General features: G+C 37.7%; 1 protein-coding gene across 6 annotated transcripts in view; it reads left to right on the top strand.

Moving 5' to 3' along the window:
- Positions 1–19951, top strand: part of CASK (peripheral plasma membrane protein CASK) — a 304568-nt gene that overhangs the window by 58005 nt on the left and 226612 nt on the right. For all 6 annotated transcript variants that reach the window (XM_089104332.1, XM_089104335.1, XM_089104334.1 and 3 more), the window contains exons 9-10: positions 1824–2016; positions 3122–3249. In XM_089104332.1, coding sequence (XP_088960458.1) covers positions 1824–2016; positions 3122–3249 — 321 coding nt within the window. The remainder of the gene's footprint in view (positions 1–1823; positions 2017–3121; positions 3250–19951) is intronic.

Raw genomic sequence — 19951 nt, 5'->3', positions numbered from 1 at the left:
CGGAATCATCCCATCCTCCCAGTTTCGAACTGTGCACGAATTTACTTCCCCTACTAGCTTAAGAAGTCCAGAAAAACAAAATGGGAGATCTCCGTGGAAGAATTGATATGCCAACGAAGATAGAGATAAAACATAAATATCTCTAATCTTAAGGAGATCAACAGGAGTGTGAGTAGTTGACTGGAGAACTCTTACCGCTTTCTCATGAAGAATATGAACAGCAGCAAGTACAGAAGAAAATGTAGACATCCACACAGACGAACAGTAACATATATAAGGGAAAATGAGAGAGAAATATAAAAGACGGAGTATAGAAAAAGGAAATAAACGCTTTAATTTACGAATGATTCCAAGTCCACGGGAAATTTTCACTCTTATTACTTGAACGTGCGACTTAAACGATAAATTTTCATCCAAAAGAACTCCCAGAAATCGTACATATCGATCCGGGGGGTGACTTATGGAGCCTCTTGGTGTAGGAAGCTCAGTAATTGGGGGGCAGCTCACACCTGTACGGAAAAAAATAAGAAGGTACGACTTTTTTACATTTGAAGCTGGTTGATTTATGTCAAACCAATTGAGTATCTTTTCAGTCAATGGTTGAAGCTTTAGAATAAGGGATGACTCATCCGGAGCTGCAGCACCTAGAGTATTGGCATTAGCGAATGCTACCAGTTCTTTCCGACTATCAGATGTGGACGCCGGCATAGTCTGAGAATGACATTTGTGACAATCCATAGCAGACATCGGGAATTGGGCTGTTAATAAGTCGGTAGAGGTCGTTGACATATATCAGGCAGATGGTTGGCCCAAGAATAGAACCTTGGGGTACTCCATATTCAATTGGAACTTCCCTGTCTGTATCTTCCATGGCAATAGATCCGTCAGTAAGGTATGAATAGAACCAAGATAATGCTTCCCCACGCACACCATGATGAGAAACTTTACTAATGAGGATCTTGTGTGTAAGGCTGTCAAAAGCTTTCTTTACATCAAGAAAAATGGCTGCAGGAATAAGATTAGAATCTAAAGATTGTCTTATGAACTGAAAAAATCTAATAGAAACATGGTCTGTAGAAAATTTTGACCATACCACGAATTGATGCAAATGGAAAAAAAAAATTTTTTTAGGAAATGTCATGTAACATTTGAGCTTTGGCTTTTCAAGTACCTTAGAGCACACTAACGAAAGAGAGATCGGTCTTTGATTTCCAGGATTTTTATAATGGCCTCCTTTATAGAAAGCTATCACATGCGACAATTTAAGGCGTTGAAGAAATACTCCTATTTGAAATGTCCTATTAATCAAATGGCAAAGTGGGGTAATAATCGATGGAAGGATATGTTTAATTACTTTAGCAGAAATTTTGTAAAAATTTGCCGAAGAATTCTTTAAAGACAAAAAAATATTTGTAATTTCCTGCACCGTAACGTCCTCAAGAACCATTGATTTCAAGCACGGGGGGCCTAGGAACTGCTTCCAAGTCTGTGACACCGAGCAGTGGGAAACGCTATTAGCAGTTGCTTTCCATATCTCCGCAAAGAATTTGTTCATATGATGTCATACTTGCCCCTTTTCTGTGATAAGTTGATCGTCTACTATAAGAGACTTAGGGAGACCCTCTAGTTTTTTGGATGGCCGACTGACTTCCTTAATCACGTCCCACGTCTTCCTTGTATTTTTACCACAATCATCAAATCTCTTAGATTATTAAATTTAGATTATTAATAGATTATTTAATTTTTTTTTGTTATCCTAAGTCGTAATTTCCTTTGAATCTAAAATCATTCATGTGTTAATCATAAATACTTTGTTTTTGCAGAGTCGAGAAAAATGTGCGTTCAAGGTTCATTTAGGTGATGCTGTGGAAGAGATGAAAAAGCTTTGCAGTCGCTATGCACTGAAATCGTTTGTGAAAAACTGCGTATCCTCCACCCATTGGGTGATTCCAGCAACTGTTGATCTTAGTGGTGATTCTTACTCGGATATTGAAGAGGACGACATTATTGGCATTTGTAAGACCTTTTTAAAATTTATTTCCCAGAAATAAACTGCTCTTGTTGGTACATTTTAGCTTTAAATGTGTTCTAAATGTTGAATTTTAAATGCTTAAAAAAAGAAAATATTTTCAGTTGAGAATGATTGTTGTAAAATGATACAGTACCTCTTTGAAAGAGCTTTGTTTTGTTAGAAATGTTCCTCTCGTTAATCTGACAAACTAACGTTAAGTTTATTTGACATGGTTCAATGCAGTCAAACATTCAAAATTTTGCATTACACAGCAGTGAAGAATTAAAAAAAGTCGACGTTCTATAGTACTCTAAACAGAATCCAGTTATTTGACACATTGTCTCAATCTGCATTAGACTAAGCACAACTGCAACACAAATATAAAACGTAATCAGAAATGCGTTATGAGTTCACAGTCATAAATATACGATTTCAGATAATACTAGAAAAAGACGTTGAAATGGAAAATTCTGAAAGAATCAGACATGCCACGAAGAAATGGGTATCATTTCCGGACTCAAAGATGTCAATATTCATTAAAGTTATAAATTCCCTGCTTTTTAGAAAATTGTTTCTAATTGCTGTACTTTTTCAAAAAGAATGGTTAAGACGGGAGGGTTGTATAAGGGGTGGTAGGCTACCCATTTCTGAAAATTTAGCTGGGAGATCAGCAGATTTGAGGGAAGGTGTGATTTCATGATTGGGAGTAGAGGATGAAGCCTCAAATATAGTGGGAATGAGTGAGGCATGTCAAGTTGTGCTGGCCATAGATGGCATTATGATCCGAAGAGTTTCAGAACAATAGTAGTACTGATAGTCACTGGAAATAGGATTTTGTTTGGGTAGTTTTATTCTGTGCTCTAACAATTTTTTTTTTGTTTTTTGTCACTGCCATTTTTTTCAAATTTTTTTTTTTTTTTTTACTGTCGAATTGTTTTCGTACAAGTTACATATGTATGAAAAATACTGACATCTATTTATTATATGTGTTGATAATGAGCTATCCTGTATATGCCCCCTCTTCGCTGAAGGGGTGGGGCTCCAACTACGTCTTCGGGATTGATTGGGTTCCAGTAAATATATTCTTTTTAACTCTTCGTTTGTTTTTAGGTGCTGTGAACAAAGTCTTAAATAGCTTAGATGCTGTACAATGCTTACAGGATGCCCCGTCTTTTTCTAAAGATCCAAAATCTTTGAAGGGCCTTTTAGATGACTCTGGTCTTCATCAACTGCTAAACGTAAGAATTATATTTACTTTCGTGTTTGCGTCGAAATTAAAAATAGTTCCCACTTGGTGCAAATCTGAATAAATGTGGAACGCACACATTTGTAAACCGATTTTTACGAATTTATTTATTTCTATTAACGGTCAAGTTAACAAACTTTTTATCAAGCGTCCTCTATTTTATATATTATTGCTTGATCACTGCTTGTCATTGAAAATCATTTTGATTCCTGTTGATTTTCATTGATCAATTTTAGGATTTTTTCTATTCCCTGTTTAGATTGTTTTCATTTGAATTTTCGTTTAATAACTGTTTCATATCATTTTTATATATTTATCACGCTGTTAAAGAATTTGTCAATAATGGTTATTTCTTTGGCCATTGTGGTTTTGTTAATTCTGTTGTGAGCTTCAATTTCCTTTCCTTTGGCTGAGAATTGAGTTTTAAAATCTGGTGCTTAAGTTTGGAGACATAATTTTTTTTTATAGTCAGCATCAAAATAAAAAATCGCAAAGAGGAGAGGAACAAGGACAATAACAGCCAGTGAAAAACAGAAGAAAAAATGCAGATAAAAGTCCAAAAGACAATATAAAAACCAAACCTCAAAATGAACACTGAAACTAAAATAAAAACCCTTTCGAAGCAACGATGAAAGGGTAACTGAATAAAAAATACACTGAATGCCACTTCACAATTTCATTTTATATAAAGCTTCTTAAAGGCTAATCGCTTGCCAAGTAGGGTATTATCAGAGACTCTATTAGATTGCGAAATATAATTTTGTGGACGGAAATAAAAACGGTCGGATTTAATAAATTCATCATAAATGGGGCTTATAAAAGTTTCTTTAGTGTTTCTATTGATGGCGACCTTAGGTGAATTAATTAAAAAAACTTTTCCCACAAAATAAGTTTTTCAAAGAAAAGTAAAGAACTCCATTAAACAAAAATGAGCAAAAATCAAATCAAATAATCTACCAAGCGTGAAACTACCACAAATCAGCATCAATAAATAAATGAAACCCAAAACGAACAGAAATTACAATAATTAACCGAGTCAAACTCAAAACGAGCAGAAATTAATATAAGTTGGGCTTAAAACCCCTATGCCTTCTCAAGGCCAGAACATAATTTGTACTTTACTGAAAAAATACAAATGAATGTGCATTCTCAGTTTAATATACATATACTGATATTTAGTAATCAAAATGTTAATATTTAAATGTTAAATGTTATGTGTAATCAAAATGTTAAAATATTTTTACTTTTATAACTTTAATAAATCAAATAATATTAACATTTTGATTACTAAATATCAGTGTATGTATATTAAACTGACAATGCACATTGATTTGTATTTTTTTTTCAATAAAGTGCAAATTATGTTCTGGCCTTGAGAAGGCATAGGGGTTTTTGAGCCCAACTTATGTTAATTTCTGCTCGTTTTGAGTTTGACTCGGTTATTTATTGTAATTTCTGTTTGTTTCGGGTTTCATTTATTTATCGATACTGATTTGTGGTATCTTTACGCTTGGTAGATTGTTTGATTCTATGTTTGCTCATTTTTTGCTTAATGGTGTTCTTTACTTTTCTTTGAAAAACTTATTTTGTGGAAAAAGTTTTTTAATTAATTTCTGTTCGTTTTATATTGACATAGTCTTTTGAGAGAAAAAGAAAATAATACTTTAGATCTTTTCGTTTTTTTAAGAATTTATAGTCTGGCCTCCTATTTGTATGCTGGAGAAAAATTTTCAGCAATTATTAACAACATATACCCTCTTAAAAATCTGGACACAAATAGTAGTGTTTAATTTAGTTTCATACCTTCTCTAGTTGACCTGAAATGTAAAACTTGATACCATTCGCGAAAGAATCTGTTTACTTTCTTTGATAGCTTGAATACACTTACGCTATTTTAATTTGGTTGAATTTCAAGAGCAGAAGAAGCCCTGAAAGTTTGAACACAATACCCTCAGTCGTTCTTGGGATACTGCTGAGATGCCTTATTGGGAATTAGCATTAACACAATGAATTTTGATTTAATCTTATTGCAACATTTAGTTTTTAAACATAAATGCAAATTGAAGGGTGGGCGTGGGAGGGGATTAGTTTCCCTTCAATCGCTATTAACTATTAAACAGGGCATCATCCTATTTCGTTTACAGTTAAATAAGCACTTTTCGAAGATTCTGTGATAACTCCTTCGATACAAAGTGCCGTGGTCTAAAAAACAACAATAACAAAAAAATGATACATTATACCCACATCGATCTTTACTATAAAAATGTCGAGCCTTCCAATCACTTTCGACTATTAAAAAGGCCACTAGGCCTTTCGATTTCCATTCGAATGAGCCCTTTTTAAGTTTCTACGACAACACTTCCTTTAAACACCTCATATGCCCCCAGGGCATAACTTATAACCCTTAACCCAAGGGCTGTGAGGGTGGTTGTCATCCTCTAAGACCTAATTTCCAGAACTTTCAACTACGTTAAACACAATGGCCATCTAAAAATTTTGATTGGATGTGTGTGGGAAAATGTTGGGTGTGACAGGGGCGTTAGTCTTTCTTCAATCACTTTCAACTATTAAAAAAGGCAATAGCCCTTTCAATTTCCAATCAAATGAGCCCTTTTGAAGTTTCTACGACAACGCTTTCAATAAAAACCTTATATACCCCCAGGGGATAACTTACAACCCTCGCCCTGAGGGCTGGATAGGGGGGTTGTCATCCTCAAAGACCTACTTTCCAGATCTTTCTGCAACGTTGAACAAAATGGCTATCTGAAAATTTTGATTGGATGTGTTTGGGGGAATGGTGGGCGTTAGAGAGGGGTTAGTTACCCTCCAATCACTTTCAACTATTAAAAAGGGCACTAGCCCTCTCAATTTTCAAATGAATGAGCCCCTTTTGAAGTTTTTACGACAACTATGATTAAAAACCTTATATGCCCCCAGGGCATAACTTACAACCTTTGCCCTGGGGGCTCTGGGGGGTTTGTCATCCTTAAACACATAATTTCCAGAACTTTCAACTACGTTGAACAAAATGGCTATCTCTAAACTTTGATTGAATGTGTTTGGGGAAGTGGTGGGCGTGAGAGGGGGGTTAATTACTCTCCACTCACTTTCGACTATTAAAAAGGGAAATTTCAATTTCTAATCAAATGAGCCCCCTTTTGAACTTTCTACAACAACTTTCTATATAAACTTTATATGCGCCCAGGGCATAACTTACAACCCGTGCACTGAGGGCTCTGAAGAGGTCATCATCCTAAAAGACCTAATTTCCAGAACTTTCGACTTCGTTGAACAAAATGGATATCTCTAAATTTTGATTGGATGTGTTTGGGGAGATGGTGGGCGTGAGAGGGGGGTTAGTTGCCCTTCAATCACTTTTCGACTATTAAAAGGGCACTAGCCCTTTCAACTTTCAATTGAAGAGCCCTTTTTGATGTTTTTACAACATCGCTTTCTATAAAAACCTTATATGCTCCCCGGGCATAACTTACAACCCTTGCCCTGAGGATTGTGGGGGGATGGGTTGTCATCCTTAAAGACCTAATTTACAAAACTTTCATCTACGTTGAATAAAATTGCTATCTAAAAATTTTGATTGGATGTGTTTTGGGAAAAGGTGGGCATGATAGGGGGGTTAGCTGCCCTCAAATCACTTTCAAATATTAAAAAGGGCAGTAGCTCTTTGAATTTCCAATCGAATGAGCCTTTTTCAAGTTTCTAAGACAAAGATTTCAATAAAAAACCTTATATGCCCCCACGGCATAACTTATAACCCTTGCCCTGAAGACTGTGGGGGGAGTGTCCTGCTCAAAGGTATAATTTCCTGAACTTTAAATTGCGTGGAACAAAATGAGTATATAAAAATTTTGATTGGATGTGTTTGGGAAAATGGTGGGTGTGGAAGGGGTATTAGTTGCTTTCCAATCACTTTTGATTATTAAAAAGGGCACAAGCCATTTCAATCCACAATTGAATGAATCAATTTTAAAGTTTCTATGACGGCGCTCTCGATGAAAACCTAGCATGCCCGTAGGGCATTAATTACAGTACACGGGCATATTACTGTGGCCGAGTTTCCTCCTCAAAAACATAATTTCTATTTGATAATAAACAGAACAGGCGAAAGTAGCTACCAGCAAATTTTGACTGGGTGGCTTTGGTGGAATGGTTGGCAACACAGGGGGGGGGGGGCTAGTTGCCCTCAAATCACTTTCGGCTATTAAAAAGGGCACTAGACCTTTCAATTTCCAATCGAATGAGCCCTTTTTCAAGTTTTTACAACAAAGATTTCAATAAAAACTTATATGCCCCCAGAGCATAACTCACAACCCTTGCCCTGAAGACTGTGGGGGAGTGTCCTGCTCAAAGGTGTAATTTCCTGAACTTTAACTGCGTGAAATAAAATGGCTATCTAAAAATTTTGATTGGATGTGTTTGGGGAAATTGTGGGCGTGAAAGGGGTGTTAGTTGCCTTCCAATTACTTTCGACTATTAAAAAGGGTACTAGCCATTTCAATTTCCAATCGAATGAGCCGTTTTGAAGTTTCTACGACAACGCGTTCTGTAAAAACTATATGCCCCCAGGGCATAATTTAAGGCCCTTGTCCTGAGGTCTGTGAGTGGGTTGTTCTCCTCAAAAACAAGATTTACAGAAATTAAAACTATTTTGAGCAAAATGGCTATCTCAGAATCTTTATTAGGTGTGTTTTGAGCGAATATGGGCGTCAGAGGGGGGTTAGTTACCCTCCAATCACTTTCGACTATTAAAAAGGGCACTAGTCCTTTGAATTTTCAATCGAATGAGCCTTTTTTGAAGTTTCTATGAAAACGCCTACTATAAAAACCTTATATGCCCCCAGGGCATAACTTACAACCCTTGTCCTGAAGACTGTGGGGGAATGTCCTCCTCAAAAAAACAATTTCTATTAGGAAATCAACTACACTGAACAAAATGGCTATCTCAAAAGTTTAATTGGATGTGTGTGGAGGAATGATCGGCGTGGGGGGGGGGCTAGCTGCCCTCCAATCACTTTCGACTATTAAAAAGGGCACTAGCACTTTGAATAACCAATCGATTGAGTCTTTTTTGAAGTTTCTACGACAACGCCTTCTATATTCACCTTATATGCCCCCAGGGCATAACTTGAAACCCTTGCCCCGAAGGCTGTGAGGGAATTTCCTCCTCAAGAACATATTTTCTATCTGGAAATCAACTATCCTGAACAAAATGGCCATCTCAAATTTTTATTGGATGTGTTTCGCAAAAGGGTTGGTGTGGAAAGGGTGTTAGTTGCCTTCTAATCACTTACGACTATTTAAAAGGCACATGCCACTCCAATTTCAAATTGAATGTGTCCTTTTCGTAGTTTTTGCAACAATTTTTTCGATATAACGTGTCATATTCTGAAGGAAAAAAAAATAATAAATGATACTTTGTGCCAACATCGCTCTTATGTCGCACCGGAAAATAACTTATAACCGTTGTCTTAAAATTTACTGGGGAGTGTCCTCCTAAAAAACACATTTTTTATATGAAAATCAACTACGCTGAACAAAATTGCTATTATCAAAATTTTGATTGGATATGTTTGGGGAAATGATGGGTGTGGGGGGGGGGGGGTTGGTAGTTGCCCTCCAATAACTTTCGACTATTAAAAAGGGTACTAGTTCTGTGAATTTCCAATCGAAGGAACTTTTTTTGATGTATCTATGGCAACATTTTCTATTGGAACCTCGTACGTCCCCAGAGCTAAGCATAAAACCCTGGCTCTGAAATTTTTGGAGGAGTTCTTTCCTCAAAAATATCTCTCATAACTAGAAATGAGCTGTGCTGTACTAAATAGCCATATTTTGATTGGATGTGTTTCGGGAAATAGTGGGTGTGGAAGGGGTGTTAGTTGCCTTACAAATCATTTTCGACTATTAAAAAGGGCACAAGCCAACTCCAATTTCTTATTGAATCAGCTCTTTTCGATGTTTCTACGACAACTTCGTCGATACGAAGTGCCCTGCTCTAAAGGAAAAAAATAATAAATGATACATTGTGCCAACATCGTTCTTATATGTCCTCAGGGCATAACTTAAAACCCTTGCCACGAGGGCTGTGGGGGAGTGTCCTCCTCAAAAACATATTTTCTATCTGGAAATCAACTACGCTGAACAAAATAGCTATCTCAAAATTTTGACTGGATGCGTTTGGGGGAATGATGGGCGGGGGGGGGGGGCCTGTTGCCCACCAATCACTTTCGACTAATAAAAAGGGCACTAGCCACTCCAATTTCCAATCGAATGAGCCCTTTTTGAAGTTTCTACGACAACTGCTTCGATACGAAGTGCCCGGGCATGGAGAAATAAAAAAAATAAAAAAATAATACATTGTGCCCACATCGTTCTTTGATTGAATGTGTTTGGGGAAATGGTGGGCGTGAGAGGGGGGTCAATTACTCTCCACTCACTTTCGAATATTAAAAAGGGCGATTTCAATTTCCAAACAAATGAGCCCGTTTTGAAATTTTTATAACAACTTTCTATATAAATCTTATATGCCCCCAGGGCATAAATTACCACCCTTGCACTGAGGGTTCTGAGGGGGTTATCATCCTAAAATTTATCATCCTAAAAGACCTAAATTCTAGAACTTTCGACTACGTTGAACAAAATGGATATCGCAAAATTTTGATTGGATGTGTTTGGAGAAATGGTGGGCGTGAGAGGGGTATAGTTGCCCTTCAATCACTTTCGACTATTAAAAGGGCACTAGCCCTTTTCAATTTTCAATTGAATGAGCTCTTTTTGTTGTTTTTAGAACATCGCTTTCTATAAAAACCTTAAATGCTCCCAGGGCATAACTTACAACCCGTGCCCTGAGGGTTGTGGGGGGATGGGTTGTCATCCTTAAAGACCTAATTTCCAAAACTTTCAACTACGTTGAATAAAATGGCTATCTAAAAATTTTGATTGGATGGGTTCGGGGAAAAGGTGAGGGTGAGAGGGGGGCTAGTTGTCCTCAAATCACTTTCGCCTATTAAAAAGGCACTAGCCCTTTGAATTTCCAATCGAATGTGCCCTTTTTCAAGTTTCTACGACAAAGCTTTCAATAACAACGTTATATGCACCCAGGGAATTACTTACAACCCTTGCCCTGAACACTTTGGGGGGAGTGTCCTGGTCAAAGGTATAATTTCCTGAACTTTAAACTGCGTGGGACAAAATGGCTATCTCAAAATTTTGATTGGATGTGTTTGGGGAAATGGTAGGCGTGGAAGGGATTGTAATTGCCTTCCAATCACTTTCGACTATTAAAAAGGGCACTAGCCGTTTTAATTTTCAATCGAATGAGCCCTTTTTGAAGTTTCTATGACAACGCGTTCTATAACGCGTTGAGAGGGGGGTTGAGGGGGGTTAGTTGCCCTCAAATCACTTTCGACTATTAAAAAGGGCACTAGACCTTTGAATTTCCATTCGAATGAGCCCTTTCTGAAGTTTCTACGACAGATTTCAATAAAAACTTAAATGCCCACAGGGCATAACTTATAACCCTTTCGACTATATTACTGTCGACTGTTAAAAAGGGCACTAGCCATTTCAATTTCTAATCGAATGAGCCCTTTTTGAAGTTTCTATGACAACGCGTTCTATAAAAACTTTACATACCCCAGGGCATAACTTACAACCCTTGTCCTGAGGGCTCTGAGGGGGGTTGTCATCCACAAGGTTACTATTTATGGAGCTTAAAACTACATTGAATGATCTAGTCGTACCAATATTTTGATTGAATGTGAGTAGTGAAATGGTGTGTCTGCGATAAGCGTTAGTTGCTCTCCAAAGAATATCGCCAACTAAAAAAAGCAGTTTCCCTGACAATTTCCAAAAGAGTGAGCCCTTTTTGAAGTTTCTACGACAACGCCTTCTTTAAAAACCTTATATACCCCCAGGGCTATATTACTTTCGACTATATTACTTTCGACTGTTAAAAAGGGCACTAGCCATTTCAATTTCTAATCGAATGAGCCCTTTCTGAAGTTTCTACGACAACGCGTTCTATAAAAACTTTATATGGCCATAGGGCATAACTTACAACCCTTGTCCTGAGGGCTCTGGGTGGGTTGTCATCCTCAAAGACCTAATTTAGAGACCATAAAACTACGTTGAATAAAATGGCTCAAAATTTCTCAAATTTTTCAAAATTTTGATTGGATGTGTTTGGGGAAAAGGTGGGCGTGAGAGGGGGGTTAGTTGCCCTCCAGTCACTTTCGACTATAAAAAAGGGCACTAGCCCTTTGAATTTCCGATCGAATGAGCCTTTTTGAAGTTCTACGACAACGCCCTCTATAAAAACCTTATATGCCCCCAGGGCATAAATTTTTTTGAGGAAGACACTCTTCCTCAAAAAAAAAAATTTATGTGGAAATCAACTACGCTGAACAAAATGGCTATCTCAAAATTTTGATTGGATGTGTTTGGGGGAATGATGGGTGTGGAGGGGGGGGGGGCCTAGTTGCCCTCAAATCACTTTTGACTATTAAAAAGGGCACTAGCTCTTTGAATTTCCAATCGAATGAGCCTTTTTTAAGTTTCTACGACAACGCTTTATATGTCCCCAGGGCATATAAGATATAGTCCAATTTTTCAATTGAATGAGCACTTTTCGAAGTTTCTACGACGACTTCTTCGATACGAAGTTCCCTGCTCTAAAGGCAAAAAAAAAAAATGATGCATTGTGCCAACATCGTTCCTATATGCCCTCAGGGCAAAACTTAAAACCCTTGCCCCCAGGGTTGTGGGGAAATGTCCTCCTCAAAAACATATTTTCTATCTGGAAATCAACTACGCTGAACACAATGGCTATCTCAAAATTTTTATTGGATATGTTTGGGGGAATAATGGGCATGGGGGAGGGGCCATTTGCCCTCCAATCACTTTCAACTATTAAAAAGGGCACTAGCCCTTTGAATTTCCAATCGAATGAGCCTTTTTTGAAGCTACTACGACAACGCCTTCTTTAAAAACCTTATATGCCCCCAGGTCATAACTTAAAGCCCTTGCCCCAAGGGTTCTGGGGGAGTGTCCTCCTCAAAAACATATTTTCTACATGGAAATCAACTAAGCTGAACAAAATGGCTATCTCAAAATTTTGATTGGATGTGTTTGGGGGAATAATGGGCGTGGGGGTTGGGGGGGGGGGTTGGCTAGTTGCCCTCCAATCACTTTTAACTATTAAAAAGTGCACTAGCCAATTCAATTTCCAATTGAATGAGGCCTTTTCGAAGTTTCTACGACAACTCCTTGGATACGAAGTGCCCGGGTGTGGAGAAAGAAGAAGAAAAATAAATAATACATTTTGCCCACATCGTTCTTTACTTAGGCAGCGCTGTCGCGCTGCCTATGATGTGCTTTTTTATTTCAACTGCCTTCCTGAAAATTTGCATAAGACCTTTAACAGGGGCAATAATGGAGGTATTATAAAACAAAATGAAATGATGTGGAAATATCATTTTAATTTATATTTGCATAATTAAATATTTATACGAAATATTTGCATAATTTTTTCGTCTTTTTTTCACTGGCTATTATTGTTCTAGTTTTCCCTTCCTTGCGATTTTTTGTTTTGTCGTGATTAGCCATTGTGGTTTCAGAAATTATTTATAGTCAGCATCAATTTCTTGAAATGTCTCCCCTAATTGCTGTTGGGTTCTACCAACGAAAAAACCGCCACAATAACAGGGAATTCTATAAACACCACTACCCAGAATGGGGCTGGTTTTATCTTTGCTGCTGTTGAAAAAGCTCTGTATCGTATTTGAATTTTTGAAGATGATATTAAGTTGTTTTTTTTTTCAGCCGGTTTCAACCGAAATATTTGCATAATTTTTTCTTCTGTTTTTCACTAGCTATTATTCTCCTCGTTTTCCCTTCCTTGCAATTTTTTTTTTGTCGTGATTAGCCAGTGTGGTTTCAGAAATTATTTATAGTCAGCATAAATTTTTTGAAATGTCTCCCCTAATTGCTGTTCGGTTCTACCAACGAAAAAACAGCCACAATAACAGGGAATTCTATAAACACCACTACCCAGAATGGGTTTTATCTTTGCCGCTGTTGAATAAGCTCTGTATTGTTTTTGAATTTTTAAAGATGACATTAAGGGTTTTTTTTTTTTTTTTTTTTTTTTTTTTTTTTTTCTCAGCTTGTCTCAACCGAAATACTTGCTAATTTTTTTCTTCTGTTTTTCACTGGCTGTAATAGCCCTCGTTTTTCTCTTTTTTGCGATTTTTTGTTTTGTCGTGATTAGCCAGTGTAGCTAATCTCAGAAATTATTTATAGTCAGCATCAATTTCTTGAATGATTTCCAGCACCTTAGACAGTCAGGGAGCTAAAAAACCCACTATAACCTACTGTCTGCATTAATAATACAATAACCAGTAATAATATTGCTGCATTAGAATCACAACAAAGTAGGCATTTTATCAAATTTAATTCAGCCACACCTTACGTATACATACAGAAAGATTAGAGAAGAACTCAACTTTTCCTGTGTATATAGTAACAGGAAAAGTTGTATCTAGTGTATATATGTAACAGGAAATTATAAATGTAACTGTATAAATGTATATAAATGTATAAATGTAACTCTGTATATAGAAACAGGAAAAGAAATAATAGTAACAATTCGACAAATCCGCAAAGGTATCATCAGTCCTTTAAGATATCTCACTCGTCAGTTTTTTTAAAGCGTTTTTTAAGTTTTGGCTACTATGGGCCTTGAATCGTTCCTTACTAGGTTGAAGCTACCTCTGTAACCACGATTTTGATTGATTCGGAGCCAACATTATATTACCTTGAGTTGAATCACTAAGAGCAGAAGGTGATCAAGCTTATGTACACACACACAAATTTTCACACCAAAAGTCAGACATAGAAATTTCTCATTTTCAGGGTGTAGGACTTGTTACATTCTTATAAAATTAAATGAAAAACAAAAACAAGTTTTTCAACTGAAAGTAAGAAGCCACTTTAAAACTTAAAACGAACAGAAATCCTCAATCCGTTGCTCTTTACGCTAAAGATTCTTGTGTACTTTTAAAGAATCTTATTCTATATATTCTATTTAAACGGCCTTTGTGTTTCAGGAGTCGTTCTTAAAGAATTGGGATAAAAACTCAAACTTTAGCGCAAAGAGGGAGGTATTGAGGAGGGGGTAACCCCCTCATATGTGGAATAATTTCTGTCGTTTTAAGTTTTGATGTTGATCCTTACTTTCAGTTGAAAAAACTTGTTTATTATTTAATTTCCGATCGTTTTTCTAATCATACCAGAAATTACTTCCTCCGTGGAAATTTTTCCGGTAATCTCCCCCCTTCCGAGTAAGCTACTCCCGCGGAAAAATCTCTATCGAGAATTTCTCCTACGGAAAATCTCCTTCCACTAAAAGATCCTTCAGACAATTCCAATCCCGCTGAAAATTTCTCCAGGAACATCTCCCATGTAAAATTGAGTCGGTAAAGTGAGTTAGACTAATAAAAATAACTCCCTATAGACATTAGTAGAAAGCTATCTTATACTCCCAGGACTCACCCCTGCTGCCATCTACAATTTAGTCTAATGCTGACAGTTTCCGAGAACTTGATTGCGTAATCGATTGGGAATTTGGAACACCTGTGCTGTCGACCTCAATTCACCTATCGTGAATCAATAATTCCCCTTAGAAACAACAAATTAATTTCCCTTTCTTGACAGATCAATCAATCAATGACATCATCTGTCAGACTTTAAAAATTTTCGCCTAGAAACATTTCTCCAGGAATAGATCCAAATCATTAATGTCTTTGCCTCGGGAACAGTTCTACTGGTCGAACTCCAAAAGATATTAATAACCAAAGGTCATGGAAACAGTTCTCCAAGAAGCATCTTAGCGATGAATTGTTTTAGCGCGCGAAAAGGTTTCTTATTAATTTGAAATGCATTAGCGCAGAGATGCCAAAAACAAAAGGAACACGCTGAATTTACGTTTAGGGATTATTTGGGCGAAAGTGTTTTAGAGAGGTTATGGAATTATTTCGGCGAAACAGATAGAGACATTTTCAAAGAAGATTTTAGGAGAGATTTTGGAAGAGGTTTTGAGTGTGGTCGTTATAATACACAAGTTTCATTTGAACAGTGTTGTGAGGTCCTCTAACCCAACCCCAAAGGGTTCCCATCCTCCTACCCCAACCCCGAAGGACGCCCCCCGGTCCTCAAAGGCCCCCAAGCTCCCAAAGGGCCACCGGAGCCCCCAAAGGCCCACCCAGACCCCCAAAGGCCATCCCCGGGCCCCCCAAAGGCCCATCGAGCTCCCAAAGGACCAACGGACTTCCAAAGGCCCTCCACCGGTCCCCAACTGCCCCTCCGGACCCCCAAAGGCCCTCCCTGTGCCCAAAAGGCCCTCCCTGTGCCCCAAAGGCCCGCCCAGTGCCCCAAAGGCCCTCCCCAGGCCCCCAAAGGTCCCCCGGACCCCAAACGCTCTCCTCAGACCCTCAAACGCCCTCCTCAGACCCTCAAAGGCCCTCCCCTGGCCCTCAAGGGCCCCCAGACCCCCAAGGGCCCTCCCCGGGCCCCCAAAGGCCCTCCCCCGGTCCCCAAAGGTCCCTCAAGCTCCCAAAGAGCCCCAGCCCCCCAAACGCACTCCTCAGACCCTCAAAGGCCTTCCCCTGGTCCTCAAGGCCCCCCCAGACCCCGAAAGGTCCCCTGGACCCCAAACGCTCTCCTCAGACCCTCAAACGCCCTCCTCAGACCCTCAAAGGCCCTCCCCTGGCACTCAAGGGCCCCCAGACCCCCAAAGGCCCTCCCCGGGCCACCAAAGGCCCTCCCCCGGTCCCCAAAGGTCCCCCAAGCTCCCAAAGGGCCACCGGAGCCCCCAAAGGCCCACACAGACCCCCAAAGGCCATCCCCGGGCCCCCCAAAGGCCCATCGAGCTCCCAAAAGGCAACCGGGCTCCCAAAGGCCCCCCCCCCGAACCCCCGAAGGCCCATCCGGCTCCCAAAAGCCCATTGGGCTCCCAAAGTGCCTCCCAGACCCCCCAGGGTCCTCACCCGCTCCCCACAGGTCCACCGGGCTCCCAAAGGTCCAGTCGATCCTCGAGTGCCCCCGCAGACCCCAAAAGGCCCTCCCTGTGCCCCAAAGGCCCTCCCAGTGCCTCAAAGGCCCTCCCGGTGCCCCCAATGCCCTCCTCCCGCCCCCCAAGGTCCCCCCGCCCCCCAACGCTCTCCACCGCCCCTCAAACGCCCACCTCAGACCCTCAAAGGCCCACCCCAGGCCCCCAAGGGCCCCCCCGCCCCCCCCAGACCCTCCCCCGGCACCCAAAGGACCAGTCGATCCTCGAGTGCCCCCGCAGACCCCCAAAGGCCCTCCCTGGGCCCCTAAAGGCCCAACGGGCTCCCAAAGGACCACCGGTGTCCCTTCCCCCACCTTTTAAAATAATTTGAATTTTTTAACATGGTATTTTTTTTTTAAATTTTTTACGTATCTTAAAATGACATGAAATATGCTTACGGCTCTACCAATCGTACTCTGTGCTTGTTCAAAGACACGATGTGGCTTTCTCACTGGTACTCTATGGCAGGTTATCGACACTACCTAGTTTATTGCATGCATTAAATCAGTATTTCTTACGCAGTGGAAGGATAAACACACAACTCATATCTGTAAAAAAGTGAAGATGAATTATTCGACGAAAATATGTACACATGAAAAAATCGTCGTCGTGTTGAATTCAGACAAGGAGAAATACCTGAACTATGAAACGAGTGCAAGTGGTAACACTATTGGAAATCTATGCATGCGTTGTCATGACAGCGAGAAGTTAGATTTCTTTGGAGTACCCAAGAATTTCAATTGTGCAAACGGCGGATATGCAAGAGTAACATTACCAGAGAAATTAGTGCTCAAAGAGAATGTAAACTTAAAAATAATTGTCGATGATCGGGGACAACTCCTAGCTACGGCTTCTGGTAACACATTACCTGTTGATAAATCCTATCATCCTCTTTCCGGTATTAGCATTTTAAAGAGAACAAGAAGAAGACATGCATACTCCTGCACCAACATCATAAATCATATCTTGTCAATGTGTCAAAACTGCCATCTATGTAAAAATAATGTGACAATAGACAGTGAAATCGCAGGCAGAATAAAAAGGACATTAGCAGACAATATCATCAATGAATATAAAGATGAATTGACTGAAAGTGAAGCTCAAGTGTAATAATAATTTGTAATAATTTATTTAAATTATTTTTATATTAATATTATAAATGTAATTATTTAATTAAAAATATTTTATTCATTATTTTTTTAAGTGTTCATTATTTTTAGAGTTTGGCAGAACGTTAACGTTCAGAATATCTATTAAAAAGGTCAAAGATGAAAGAAAAAAGAATTTTTAGAGATAGAGATGCTACTAGCAGACTCAATTTTTCACGGAAGATAAAAAAGTTCAAGTTCACGTCGGAATTTTATCAAAGAACACAATTCATTTCTAATTTCTACATAGAAAACAAATATCTTCCACGTCAGTTCTTGATTTCACAAAGACATACAGAAATGTAAAGTTCATTTCTAAATTTTTCGGTGGAAGATAGAAAAAGTAATATAATACATGTGAATATTTTCCGGGAAGATAAAAAGTTCTAGTTCAATTTTAAATTTTCTCAACGAAGTGAAGGAAAGTTCAAGTTCTCTTCTGAACTTTACCAAAGAACACGCTTCAATTCTAATTTCCACAGAGAAAACAAAAATCCTCCACTTCAGTTCTTTATTTCACAAAGACATAAAGAAATTTAAAGTTCAATTCTAATTTTTCGGTGTCAGATAGGAAAAGTTATACTATGATTTTGATTATTTTCTATGAAGGTAAAAAGTTCTAGTTCATTTTTAAATTTTCTCAACGAAGTGAAGAAAAGTTCAAGTTCTCTTCGGAATTTTACCAAACAACACACTTTAATTCTAATTTCTCCAGAGAAAGCTAAAATCTTCCACTTCAGTTCTTTATTTCACAAAGAGATAAAGAAATTTAAAGTACAATTCTAATTTTTCGGTTGGAAGATAGAAAAAGTAATACCATACATGTGAATATTTTCATGGAAGATAAAAAGTTCTAATTCAATTTAAAATTTTCTCAACAAAGTGAAGAAAAATTCAAGTTCTCTTCTGAATTTTACCAAAGAACACGCTTCAATTCTAATTTCCACAGAGAAAACAAAATCTTCCACTTCAGTTCTTTATTTCACAAAGACATAAAGAAATTTAAAGTTCAATTCTAATTTTTCGGTGGCAGATAGGAAAAGTTATGCTATGATTTTGATTATTTTCTATGAAGGTAAAAAGTTCTAGTTCATTTTTAAATTTTCTCAACGAAGTGAAGAAAAGTTCAAGTTCTCTTCGGAATTTTACCAAAGAACACACTTTAATTCTAATTTCTCCAGAGAAAGCTAAAATCTTCCACTTCAGTTCTTTATTTCACAAAGGGATAAAGAAATTTAAAGTTCATTTCTAATTGTTCTGTTTGAATATAGAAAAATCAAGACCATGCTTGTGAATATTGTCATGAAAGATAAAAAGTTCTAATTCAATATAAAGTTTTCTCAACAAAGTGAAGAAAAATTAATGTTATATTCTGAATTTTACAAAAGAACGCACTTCAATTCTAATTTCACCAAAGAAAACAAAAATCTTCCACTTCAGTTCTTAATTTCACAAAGACATAAAGAAATTTAAAGTTCTATTCTAATTTTTCGGTGGTAGATAGGAAAAGCAATACCATACTTGTGAATATTTTTACGGAAGATAAAAAGTTCTAGTTCAATTTAAAATTTTCTCAACGAAGTCAAGGAAAGTTCAAGTTCTCTTCGGAATTTTACCAAAGAACACGCTACAATTCTAATTTCTCTAGAGAAAACAAAAATCTTCCACTTCAGTTCTTTATTTCACAAAGACATAAAGAAATTTAAAGTTCTATTCTAATTTTTCGGGTGGAAGATAGAAAAAGTAATACCATACTTGTGAATATTTTCACGGAAGATAAAAAGTTCTAGTTCAATTTAAAATTTTCTCAACGAAGTGAAGAAAAATTCAAGTTATCTTCTGAATTTTACCAAAGAACACACTTCAATTCTAATTTCGCCAGAGAAAACAAAAATCTTCCACTTGAGTTGTTTATTTCACAAAGACATAAAGAAATTTAAAGTTCAATTCTAAATTTTTTTCGATGGAAGATAGAAAAAGTAATACCATACTTATGATTATTTTCACGGAAAATAAAAAGTTCTAGTTTAATTTAAATTTTCTCAACGAAGTGAAGAAAAGTTCAAGTTCTCTTCTGAACTTTACCAAAGAACACGCTTCAATTCTAATTTCCCCAGAGAAAACATAAATCTTCCACGACATTTTTAAGTTCACCAAGACATGAAAAATTTAAAGTTCAATTCTAATTTTTCGGTGGCAGATAGGAAAAGTTATACTATGATTTTCATTATTTTCTATGAAGGTAAAAAGTTCTAGTTCATTTTTTAATTTTCTCAACGAAGTGAAGAAAAGTTCAAGTTCTCTTCGGAATTTTACCAAAGAACACACTTTAATTCTAATTCCTCCAGAGAAAACAAAAATCTTCCGCTTCAGTTGTTTATTTCACAAAGACATAAAGAAATTTAAAGCTCAATTCTAAT

The sequence above is a fragment of the Artemia sp. Qi Xiang Cuo genome, chromosome 18 (assembly GCF_049724085.1).
Source record: "Artemia sp. Qi Xiang Cuo chromosome 18, ASM4972408v1, whole genome shotgun sequence".
NCBI lineage: Eukaryota > Metazoa > Arthropoda > Branchiopoda > Anostraca > Artemiidae > Artemia > Artemia sp. Qi Xiang Cuo.
The sequence above is the reverse complement of the archived record's forward strand: the minus strand, read 5'-3'. Positions and strand labels throughout refer to the sequence as shown.